Source organism: Bison bison, unplaced genomic scaffold (assembly GCF_000754665.1).
Source record: "Bison bison bison isolate TAMUID 2011002044 unplaced genomic scaffold, Bison_UMD1.0 scf7180017864499, whole genome shotgun sequence".
Lineage (NCBI taxonomy): Eukaryota > Metazoa > Chordata > Mammalia > Artiodactyla > Bovidae > Bison > Bison bison.
In genome coordinates, this window is record NW_011495058.1 from 10,279,316 (window position 1) to 10,292,652 (window position 13,337).

The 13,337-nt window shown below is 37.8% G+C and overlaps 1 protein-coding gene across 1 annotated transcript in view; it reads left to right on the plus strand.

Moving 5' to 3' along the window:
* LOC104980407 overlaps positions 1–12,602 on the plus strand; it is a 30,929-nt gene extending 18,327 nt beyond the window's left edge. The window contains exons 4-6 of the mRNA XM_010829106.1: positions 4,734–5,063; positions 10,457–10,492; positions 12,074–12,602. Coding sequence (XP_010827408.1) covers positions 4,734–5,063; positions 10,457–10,492; positions 12,074–12,216 — 509 coding nt within the window. The 3' untranslated portion in view covers positions 12,217–12,602. The remainder of the gene's footprint in view (positions 1–4,733; positions 5,064–10,456; positions 10,493–12,073) is intronic.
* The last annotated feature ends 735 nt before the right edge of the window (positions 12,603–13,337 follow it).

A 13,337-nucleotide genomic window follows, 5' to 3' on the forward strand; every position in this document is an offset into this window, starting at 1 on the left:
TGCCGTCTGTGGGGTCACACAGAGTCGGACATGACTGAAGTGACTTAGCAGCAGCAGCAGCAGCAGCAGCTGGCTCAGAATTCTTGGATTTATTCCCTGTTTGGTAATGGATTAGGCACGGGGAATGACTGGAGAGGTCAGTGACTCCAACCAAGTCCTTGGAGTCTGTTGTTTTCCTGACCTAGTAGAGAAGATACTGACAAGAGTTAGCCCGTTAGACCAAGTGTGAGTTCCTCAGTGATGGATACATTACATTCATTTAGTCTTGGAAAATTTCAAAGCTCTTAGATAATTTTTAATTTAATTCTGAAAACAACCAAAGGAAAATTTGGACTAATATTGTTCAACTTATTTAGTCAGAGAATGATTAATACCAAGTTTCAAGATATTTAACTTTGTGACCATATTCAAGAATGTCTTAAGATGGATTTTTTTCCCCTTAAATTCAATCCAGTAAATTTGTTCCCTCCTCATTTGCCTTAAAGATAAAATTTTGCCTGGATGATGGGGAACATCTCTTAAGGATGTTCTTATCCTACGAGATCCATGGAAATTAAAGTTTTTAAAAATTTTTGCAAAGTTGATAAAGCATTGAAAAGTGAAGAAAAAATATGTATTTTGATTTCTTTTAGTTGTGATCATAAGAACAAATGAGTTTGTAAATTGGAAAGCAACATTCTGGTTTGCTTTTTGCAACTGACTCTATTCAATGTAAATTATAACGATCCAGTTAAATGAAGGTGAACCAGTTATAACTCATGAGGATCCTGGAAAATGATTTATAGTAACGTGTAGTGAGGGAAAAACATAGACTTTGATTCTGAATCTGTCACTTATGTATGATGATCCTTTAGCAAATACATTTTAATTCATTGGTTATTGCTTTAAAAAATTACAAAGACAATACATGCTCATAATGGGGAAAAATGGAAAAATACAGAAACAAAGAAAAAATTAAATTTTTATATAGACACATTGCTGTTAACAGTTTGATATATTTCCACTGATTTATTCCATCTATGTAACAACCATCTCAAGTTGATGTTCTGAGGATAAAATGAAATTAAAAATGAAAATTACCTATCATAGACGTTGGGACATGGTAGGTGATTAAAAAGTCAATTTCTTCTCTAGAATTCAAAATATTACTCTTTGGAATTTTTTATGCAATCAGGAGTACAGATAAATGTATTAATTACCATCTCATCTTAGGTCAGTTTAGAACAAATAGTACTTAAAAATTCCCAGTTTCTATGACTATTAACTGCTTCTAAAGTGGCTAAATGTAATGAGCATAATTTCAAATACTAGAATATAAGGTGCTCTCTCATCTTGCAGTAGAAATGTTTGGAAATAAAAAACGTGTATTTTTTAAATATGAGTTTTTTGCAACTTGAACATACAAGCTTATAGGGATACATACCAAAGTCAAATATTCAAGTGTAATATTTAATTTCTTATTTGAATTACACCTAGAGTTAAAAATTATGTCAATACAAAAACAGTTGAGAAATAATGCCTTTTGCCCATACATTTCATTGAAATTTTTGTTCAGACTCTAAACATGCACTTGAATAGCAGACTGTCATAGTTACATCAGGATTTGAAGAAATCAGAGATGCTAAATTAGTCTACAGTTTTTGGTATGGGTTGAATCACTGTGGAGTTATTACGTAAAAATCTTCGGCGATGGGACAAAACTTGTAGTCACAGGTAGGTATCAGAGGAATGCAAGTTTTTCAAGTTTCTAGAGAAGAGAAGAAAAAATTAAATTGCAGTAATAGTTAAGAATGTTTAGAGAAAACAGGGCTTTGATGATGTTTAGATGTAGAAATCTTAGAACGGATTTTTAAACGAATCTGCAAAGGATAGCACAGACAGCACTGTGTACGTATTGTGATAGGAATTAGCTTTGTGTCCGTGTGGACTTGTACGAAGTACTAATATCTATGTAATTATGAAGGTGTTTGGCCCAAGGCCAAAGTTTATTATTGCAGGTAAGTTTTGTGAGTTGACACATTTCCTTTTCTGATGATGAAAGGATGTTTTTAAGGAGTGTAAGCTTTGGCTGAGCTGGAGCTCTGAATCCATTACTTACTGCTTATATGAACTTGGAGATGATACTCTGGCTTCAGTTTTCTAATCCGTAAATGAGATAACAATATGTATCCAGCAGGGGTTTTATTGGAATTGAATGAGATAGTGTGAATATAGTATTTTGTACATTGACTTACTTATCATGGGTGCTGGATAATGTAACTACAACCTATTCAAAGAGAATTGTATCCAGGATGGAGCTATTTGCAGCCTATAGCACTGACAGAACAGATGTTCTCCAGCAAATACAGTTGTATTTCTAATTGCCTAAATGAAGAATTATCTTACCATCCACTCACACAAAAGATTGAATTTAGATGTATTCTTTTTCTCTTTAGGGGTATTGTTTTCACTTAACAAAAAAAATGAAATTAAAATGTGTTCATTTTTTATTTTTGTTCATAAATATAGACTATGAACACTTTATACACATATAAGAAAATAAATCTTAATCATTTTTTAAATTGATATTATATCTACACCAAAATTTATTGCCTCAGTTTATAGCCCATAAATTTGGGCTTCATGCTTATAGTTATCAGAAAAAAAATTAAATTTTTATGGAGAATGGTCGTGGTATAAAGTCAAATAGATGTTGTTAGAAATGTCATAAATTTGAAATTCTTATTTAAATATAAATGAATTGTAATTATTTATCTGATTAAAAATATGACAAGAAAAAATATAACACATAAATCAAGATCAACAAATTACATATACAGATGGAGAAATATTTAGTGTCTTATTGCTGCTACTGCTAAGTCTCTTCAGTCGTGTCTGACTCTGTGCAACCCCATAGATGGCAGCCCACCAGGCTCCCCCGTCCCTGGGATTCTCCAGGCAAGAACACTGGAGTGGGTTGCCATTTCCTTCTCCGATGGGTGAAAGTGAAAAGTGAAAGTGAAGTCGCTCAGTCCTGTCCGACTAGTAGCGACCCCATGGACTGCAGCCTACCAAGCTCCTCCGTCCATGAGATTTTCTAGGCAAGAGTACTGGAGTGGCTTGCCGTTGCCTTCTCTGTAGTGTCTTATTACAATCAATCAAATATTATTTGTGCTAAAACAGAAATGTATAAAATTAAGCACATTGTGAGCTAATTGTATTACAGCATGAGTAAAAAATTAAGATTGCTTGCTTACTGATTTAGTATAGAAATCAAGACCTTTGTTACACAGGCAGAAATTATCAAGAATATTTTCCATTTCTTCTCAAAGGAGAAATCCAGTGCTTCTTTTCTTAAGAAATTGCCCCTTGGATTATTCAACTAAATGCAAGTTAGCCAAAAGATAATATCAGCAAAGCATTCATGTTCAGTTGAAGACCAAATTGGAAAATGTTCTAAGCCTTATTATAATAACAGTAAGCATATAATCAAGAACATTCCAGCATCCAAGTGACACCTTTTGGAAACTGTGATTTTTTTTACATACCTTGACTTTATGTCTGCAAGAAAACTAGGGAGCCATAACTTTTAATGTGACACTAATTCTATATACACTTTATTCAGCAGTTGTAAACAAAAATATATTTTAGTTCATAAAAGTTTAGCAGCCCAAAGTAGATTTAAATTTGAGGGAAGACACTGAAAGTCAAAATATGGTGTGTTCTTAGTTATGCTTCAACTTTGAATGAAATTCCAAAATAAAATGTGTTCTTGATGAACATTTTCTAAAGCAAAACAAAATTCTATAACTGCATTACTTGGCAAGATAAATATAAAAACATTTCTGAAAATAATTTATTTTAATAGAAATACTGAAAATATCATTGTTTTGCTTCTAAATTCAAGGCACTGTAAATAATTTAGAGGTGAAACTTTAATATTGCCCCACTCAAAAGTCTAGAGTGGTTCTGATGTGACCTTGAGAAGTTGTATAAAGTTATCAGTTAGCAAGAACTTCACTTCAGAACTGAGCATAGGACCCACACTTGAAGCTAAAAGTTCAACTTAGATTGTTAAGTACATGTGGACATAGATTCCCATGAATACAAGTGAATGTATATTGTTTTAAAATGATAACCTCTCCTGACATTTATTTATTTAGGAATCAGAATAAGTATGATATATCCCAGAATAAGTTAAATGAAGAATAAGAGTCAACATATTTGCAGAATGTGAGAATGTATTAATTGGCCAAAAAGACTGTAATTTACAAAACCTGATATAGGAAATGGAAGTCATTTAGAAGCAACTAAAGATTCTTACCTATAGAGAAATCACCAAAGTTACCTCATCTCCTCCCCTAGCCCCATCACCTACTCCCATCCCTTTTAAAATAGTCTCCACTATGATAGAACAAAAGAGATTTAATAAAATTAATTTGTTTATGAATGTCACAAGCATTGATACAGGGCATTTTTAAGTCACAGTCCAACTTAGCACTTGGAAAAGGAACCAAAGCCAAGATGTGGGCGAGCCTCTGCTTCTGAAAAACTGTGACTTTGGGCAAGTGATATACCTTTTTGAACATTGCTTCCCATTGAAATAAAACATCTACTGTGGATGAAAAGCCATGATGAGAGTTAATTCACTGGCAGCTTTTCTTCTTTTCACTCTAAGCCAAATTGTTCCAAACTTCATGACATGTATGTTTCTCTAATAATTCTTTTCAATTCTCTTCCATTTCCCCCCACAGATAGAAGGCTTGATGGAGACTTATTTCCCAAGCCCACTATATTTTTTCCTTCAGTTGAGGAAGTAAAACTCCACGGGGCTGGAACACATCTTTGCCTTCTTCAGAATTTTTTCCCTGATGCTATTAAGATACAATGGAAAGAAAAGAATGTCAATACAATTCTGGAATCTTATCAGGGAAATATCATCAAGACTAATGACACATACATGAAATTCAGCTGGCTAACCTTGACTAAAAAGGCAATGGATAAAGAACATGTATGTATCGTCAAACACGAGAATAACAAAGGAGGACGTGATCAACAGATTCTTTTTTCTCCAGTTAAAAAAGGTATGAGATTATAAAGAAACATAACCTCCAAGAATACTTGTTTTTTTCCAAAGGAAATACCCTACCTTTTCAATCAAGCATTAATGAAAACAAATATAAATCATCTTTAATGTTGTTACCTTTAATGATAGCCTAAATATCCTACAAAATTGTATTGGCTGGCTCAGCTAGTAAAGAATCTGCCTTCAATGTGGGAGACCTGGGTTCAATCCCTGGGTTGGAAAGATCCCTTGGAGAAGGGAATGGCTACCCACTCCAGTATTGTGGCCTGGAGAATTCCATGGACTGAATAGTCCATGGGGTCACAAAGAGTCGGACATGACTTAGTGACTTTCACTTTCACTTTCACTTTGAAACATAAAAAGAAAAAAAATTTACTAAACCTTTCTCAGATCAGTTTGATCATCTAAAATATAAAGGTCACAATGATATATTTTAGTGTTGTTGTGTAGATTAAATGAAACAATACACGTCAAAGTAACTATCAATTAGCATGTAATAAACACACTGAAAGATATTCCATTTTTGATGATCTTACTTGATCAGAAATAAGAACAACTATATATACCTTTCAGAAAAGTTCTACTCATCAAGTAAAGTCACTCTTACTTCAGTCTTGCTTTGTTCAAGATATAACCCAGAAATAATGAGCCATTAAATGACAAAATGGCATTTTTATGAGGAATTCAGATTGTAGCTCAACAAAAAGTAGAATAATTACTGCTGCAGGCTTATTATGGTCTTGGGTTTTTGAGATTTGTGTTTTACCTACTACCTTAAGCTAAAATTTTGTAATTAAAGTGTGTATTAGTTGCTCAGTTGTGTCCAACTCTTTGCGACCCCATGGACTATAGCCCACCAGGCTCCCCTGTCCATGGAATTCTCCAGGCAAGAATACTGGAGTGGGTTGCCATAGGGGATCTTCCTGATTCAGGGATTGAACCCAGGTATCCTGCATTGCAGACAGATTCTTTACCATCTGAACCACCAGGGAAGCCCAATTAAAGATGGAGTGAGGCTAAAGTGTACAGACTTACTCCCATTCTACATAATGAATGTATCTCATTGGAAAATGCCTCTCACAAACTTTCATTGCAGCCCTAGCATGTGCCAGTCCTGGAGCAATGTGTGAATGAACACATTTGGGCGAATTACTTTCCCAGAAAGATGCACTACAGTAAAGAGAATATCCCTCAGTCATGTCTGACTTGGTGATCCCATGGACTGAAGCCCGCTAGGCTGCTCTGTCCATGGAATTCTCCAGGCAAGAATACTGGAGTGGGTAGTCATTCCCTTCTCTAGGGGATCTTCCCAATCCAGGGATCAATCCTTCATTGAAGGCAGATTCTTTACCATGTGAGCCACAATGTATGTAAAGAGAATATGCTGCTGCTGCTGCTAAGTCGCTTCAGTCGTGTCCGACTCTGTGCAACCCTATGGACAGCAGCCCACTAGGATCTTCTGTCCATGGAATTTTCTAGGCAAGAATACTGGAGTGGGTTGCCATTTCCTTCTCCAAAAGAGAAGGTACTCGTTCCCTAATCACTCAGGGTTACTCGTGATTTGGGCATAATGTCCCAAAGGAGTCCCTTTGATGCAGATGCTGGACGTGTCTGCTCAATGCAGGCAGAGGGCTGGATGTGCCTTGGCCCTGTAAGTGGTCCTGTAACTCCCTGGACTTGGAACTTAATGTCCTGAGTATTTGCCTAACAGACCAAAGGCCCCAGAGTGCCCATAAGAAGGAATCATTTTGTACTTCTCTCTGTGGTTAGGAAGCTTTTTTAAGCAGTGGGAGCCAAGCATTAAAAAAAAAACTGCATAGAGATTTTGGTGTAGCAGTCCGAATTTCTGAAGTAAGTCTACCTTCTCAGAGCCTTAGTTTGTCCAGTGATCAAATTATATTTGAGTAGTTGCCTTGGATTTGTCCTGGGGCCTTGATGAAGAGTAAATGAAGTAACATCCGAGAAAATGCTTGCTTTCCAAAACATAATACTGTTATATTTATTCATATATTATTTGTATTTATTTATATCCTTTTCTAAAACTAACTAGAGTATGATTACAGAAACAACCCCAGATTTCTGTTTCTACACCTAAGAAACAGAGGGGAAGCAAATATACAAAGCAAGTTTACTATAACCTTAGGCTTAAGTGCCCTATTAGATTTTGATTTTCCCAATATTCAGGGGAAAATAGGAATAATAAGTTCCAGGTAATGACCATAAAGGAGAGATGTTTCAGTTCATAATATATCTTACTTGGCACTTAATTTCTGAAATAAATGCTTCCCATGGGCTTCTCAGAGCAACATAGCTAATAAGGGCATTTTATCAAAGTCATTCTATACTGAATTCCTAACAGTGTTTCTTAGAAGTTCCTGTTTGTTGTTTTTTTTGTTGTATTAATAAAAAATAAAAATAAATATGGAAGCACACATCAATGACGTGATCTTGAAGGCACATAAAAACTAATCTGATCCAAGTTTTTGACCAACGATGATTGAGAAAGAGAACTTAGGATACTCACACGATTTTATGAGGAAAAAATTTTACATTATTGTTTTTAGCTCAATCAATGCATGGTGATAAGTGATCTTTATTAATATTATAATAAATTCACTGTAAGGAAAAGAAAGTTTTTAAAGACTTATTAAAGCCAGTTCTTAAGTATATTTTAACATCTAACATGAGTGTACTAGCATTTTCATTCTTGGGATTTACCCCAACGTCTATACAGGTTCCAGTACTCTTGCCTGGAAAATCCCATGGACAGAGGAGCCTGATGGGCTGGAGTCCATGGGGTCAAGAAGAGTCGGACACGACTGGGTGACTTCACTTTCACTTTTCACTTTCATGCACTGGAGAAGGCAATGGCAACTCACTCCAGTGTTCTTGCCTGGAGAATCCCAGGGACGGAGGAGCCTGGTGGGCTGCCGTCTACGGGGTCTCACAGAGTCGGACATGACTGATGCGACTTAACAGCATCATCAGCAGCAGCAGCTATACAGGTTTAGCTTCTACCCCAAAGTAGACTATTCCTATGAAATCTATCCTAAGCAGAAAGGCAGAAAGTGAAGAAGCAATCATCTGAAGACACATTTGGCTAACAAATGCACAAAAAGTAAATAAAAAATAAGGCACAGGGCTTCCCTGGTGGCTCAGTGGTAAGGAATCTGCCTACCAATACAGGAGACATGAGTTCAATCCCTGGTCTGGGAAGGTCCCACATGTCATGGAGTAACTAAACCCAAGTGCCACAACTATTGAGCCTGTGCTCTAGAGCCTGGGAGCCACAACTACTGAGCCCATGTGCCCTAGAGCCCGCACTCCACAAGAGAATCCTGCGCATAGCAACTAGAGAGTAGCCCACGCAGTAACAAAGACCCAGTCTGGCCAAAATAAATAAATAAAACTATATGCATAAAAGAAAGAAAGTAAAGCACAGATGCTTACGGACACAGTTCAGATCGATGGCAATGTAATGCTGAGATGCTGAGTGCGGGTCCTTGGCAAAGCTGTCCTTGCTGCTGGGGGTGCCCACTGCCTCTATCATGACTGGCTGCAAAACAAACACTAAATGCTACTTTTACTTCTAGCCTTTTTTCATAAAACTGAAAATCCTTTTCAGATTCCTTTGCAAAAACAGGTACTTATGTAGATCTTTTGTAAGAGCAAAGTGGTAAAAAGTGAACTTCTGAAAAATGGGGACACTATATCCCAAATGCATTTTTTAGAGTGAACCAAAAAAACATCTCAAGGGTGTAAAACAGCACACCAGAACCACATCATGTGGACAAAAATACACCTAGGATAAAAAGGATAAACCCGAACAACCTCTGTGTCTCTGCTTCCCTCCATCCAACAGTTTATTATGTTTTAAATAAATTTTGTCTTTGTATGAATATTTGCCTTTTTTCACTTTAGATAAATACAACTCTCACGTCAAGTTTTATATTGTCAAGAACAAGTAATGTGATTTGGTCTCTCTCACCACCCTGGAAAGAATTGCACTGAAATGCTGATCTCCTGTGATAAATATTTCATTTGTTAAGAGTAATTAAGAACTCTGGAAAAGAAGGTGTTTTTAATGTCCATCACTGAGTGACTAACATGGTGAAATTATGTGGTCTCTTTAGAGATTAATTTCTCTGTATTTCGATGGAATATTTTTACAAGTACCTTTCACATGGTTTATCTCATTTAATCCCCCACAACCAACATTTGACTGTACTGTCATCACTGATATCACTTACCCTCTAACCTTTATTCTCCTTTTGTGACATGGAATCCCTCCCTAATATAACTCATCACAGGGTCATTGGGGAATTAAAGGAGATAATGCATGTGAAGTATTTCATTAAATGGCACAGTAATAATCACTCACTAGTTATTAGTTAGTTAGCCATTCAGTCGTGTCTGACTCTTTGTGACCACACTGACTGTAACCCACCAGGCTGCTCTGTCCATGGGATTCCCCAGGCAAGAATAATGGAGTAGGTAGCCATTCTCTTACCCAGGGAATCTTCCAGGCATTATATTGTTATCCTGATATCCATAAATTCCACGACTGTAGAAAATCATGTATGTGAGTTGGGAGTACTGGAGTATGTGTGACTTGGAAAGGTTTGGCTGTTTTTTTTTTCGACTAGGTGTGAAATTTACCTAAGCCAAACTCCTTCAAATGTGAGATTCTGTTGTGGATTCTAGGATTGGATGCATTCCTTTTGGTAGCATCCCTTCACGTAAGCAGTGGGTACTTAAGAATGTAGAACAGTTACTTTTTCTGATGATTTGTCTTTTTGACAGTATTTCTTGAACACTTACTTTGGGTCAGACACTGTGTTAGAAGCTATGAATACAGAAGGAAAATAAAATGGTCTTGAAAGTGAAAGTGTTAGTCCTTCAGTCACGTCTGACTCTTTGGGACCCGATGGACGGTAGCCCACCAGGTTCCTTTGTCCACTGATACTGGAGGGTGTTGCCAAGAATACTGACATGTGTTGCCATTTCCTTCTCCAGGGGATCTTCCCAACCCAGGGTTTAAAACCAGGTCTCCTGCATTGCAAGCAGATTCGTTACTGTCTGAGCCAACAGGGAAGATGTCCTTAGATATTAATATTACCTTCTGATTGTAACAAAGGAGAAGAAAAATGTCCCCTTCATGAACTTCAACATTGTCACATACAGAAAACCACATATGAGTTAGGTCTACTGAATTACGTCAAATCAGACCATCTGTTCTTAAATTTGTAGGGCTCTTATTTTTAATGATTTTCTCCTTTCTTGGCAGATTCTATCTATCAGCTTGTCTGTCTATCTACAGACACACGCAGAGACACACACTGTCAAATAATGGATATAAACAATTCACTAATACTTGCTTTTATTTTGTAGAGGTCGATACACATGCCTGCATGAAAAAAGAAAGTGGTAAGTTTTTGTCTATGTTTGCCTTTATGTCATGCTACCACATTTTTTTCCTCTGGAAAAATTTAACTATTGAACTTCTTTGGTTTAAGGTGGAAAAAACAGAATGTCTGGATATTGCAGAAATGGACTGAGTGATTTTTTAAGTAAATCTATCATCATTTCCTAGGAGTCATCTTAACACTGTAAATGCTGATTTTGATGTGAGATAACTCTGAATTAGAGGGTGCAGTGGTAGACTCTGAATTATTTCAACAGTGGATTTCCTTTGTTTGTGTGGCTTGTGTTTCAAATAACTGGAGAAAAGTGATATCAAGTTTCTTGTAGGTTTTTTTTGTTGTTGTTGTTGTTGTGTTTGGTGATTGCTAGTAGCTAATACATGAACTGACACCGAGAGCTTTATATATACAAGGTGCTCTTCCATGTCTTGCCTAAATATTATGTTTGCTCCTCCTAACACTCCCCTGAGGTGGTACAGTATTTTCTCCTCACTTTACAGATGAGGGCAAAGAGCTGAAAGTAATAAAGTCCCTTGTATGAAGTCACAAGGCTCGATCTTGAAATTCAGCCCAGCACATCTGAATCAATGGCTCACACACTTACTCAGTTCTCTATTCTGCCTCTAAGATACAGGCATAGAGCAAGAATCCCAAAGCCAAGGTCTTGAGATAGAATGGATCCGCTGCAGGGTGCAGGGCAGGGGGCGGTATGTGCACAAGTGTGTGGGCTTCAGCGTATCAGATGGACTTTAACACCAGTTGTTTTGTTATTGCATGAATATGGGTAAATTACTTATATCTTCTGGACAGTAATTTCCTTAACTGCCAATAGGGTACAATTGCACTCAACTCAGTTAATTGGGAGATAAGGTCACATATGTGGAATGTTCCCCATAGGGTATCTATTTAGCTAGCACAGAAATCAGTACTAGTGGGTGGCCCGTTCTCTCTACATGAAGGTTCTAGGTGAATTTAGAAGTTCTGGCTCTGCTCATCCCTCCTTCATTCCCAGTATCAGGGGGCCAGGAACTGAGCTAATGCCTGACCTGACTGAGGTCAGTTGAGTTATGAACATATAGCTTCCTGAGATCCTTTCCACACTAAGTGCTAGTGATTCTGGAGTTCTGACTCTATGAGATGAAGTGTGGAAAAGGGAAATTTTCATAGGAAGAGACCTGGTGATCTATTGAGGAGGCAAGTCAGACCCATCATCATTGTTATTTTTTCTTGGCATCTTATATATCTTGCAAGATTTCAGAAGAGAATAAGTACAATTATTCTATGACATCTTAGCCTCAATGAAAGATGTTAAAGAAAATACAAGGGACTGAAGCATGAGCTCCTAAAGTTTCAGAGAGTTTGGATTAAACAGTTTATTCCATTTTGTACGATGTTCTCTTTACTAGCCACCCCCCACCCTCCACCCTAAACACCAACAGATTTCCCTGGTTTGTACCCCTTAGAGGAATCTCACTGATGGACAACATATAATGGATCAGACTTTTCTAACTATGACATGTTTCCCCATCACTTTTTTTTATCCTTTTGAAAGACGAGGCCTAACTAATCAAAGGACTTCTCTTAGATACCCTGCAGCTGCAGTTTGCGAACACCTCTGCCTATTATACCTACGTCCTCCTCCTCCTCAAGAGCATGATCTACTTCTCCATCATCGCCTTCTGTGTGTTTTGGAGAACAGGCATCTTCAGCGATGGGAAGATTTTCTGATAGACGGTGCCCTAAAATGGTCAACTCTCCTTCATCATCTACATAATGGGTACATTTTTCTATTATTGTGTACTGGTTTTTCAAACCACTGGGCAAACAGTTTTCCTCTGTAACAAGGAATTCTGCCATTATTCAGGGAAAATGCCCAGGGCTGGTCCAGGGGAGCCTCTCCCCACCCTGTCGCTACAACCTCATCAGCTCCTCCAGCCTCCAAATCCTTGTACCTGCACACAACGGGCAGCTCCCCATCTCTTCCCTCAGCGCCTCCCCCCAGACCATCACCCTGACCCTCCCTGCCACACATTCTGGGACTGCCAGCTTAGCTACTTGAATTCTGTACTTTCTGTTTTAATAATAAGCATAACAATTAAAAAGAGAAACCAGTAGCCACTTTTGTCTGTGTGTACTTTAATTTCATGAAATTTAACCAAGCTAAGAAACAGCATGACGACTGAAATATTAAATTCAGTGCTGGTTGTAATAATGATCAACAACACATTTCTAAGTCTTTCCCTGAGATGGTGGTTATGGTGCTTCCTTTGGGGCACTGGCCCCAAGAGGACTCCTAGCCAAATGAAAGTACTGGTCTCCTTCTCTTTCAAAGTCACCAGATTCAGACTCATTGGTTTGGGATGTTCTGATGGTGACAGGGTGACACCCATCATGCCTTGAACTGTGCATGTTGAGATTGTACTAATGTCTCACAAGCACTGCCTACTGATCCTCACATTAACCCCATGAGAATTGCTCCAGCACCAGAGGGGCATCGGGTGGAGGGTGAAGCGCACAGACTCTGACCACCCCCCTGACCCTGAAGGTCTGGGTTTGAAGCCTGAGTCTCTATTGGCATCTGTGTGACCTCAGGAAGCGATTTGAACTCTGTGCCTTCCTCTTCTGGGTAATGAAGTTACAGAGCCCTGTCTCCATGAGCATGAAGAACATGAGTTAACGATGTTGGGTTCATGCAAGTCCTCAACAACATTAGCATCTAGTGTTGGCAGCTCTACTGTAGAAATGGTATTGATAGATTCCACACATACACAGGATCATCACGAATCATCTCTAATCTCATTTCCCTGCAGACAAGTTGGATGTGGGTGGAAGAGGGACTCATTTTCTGT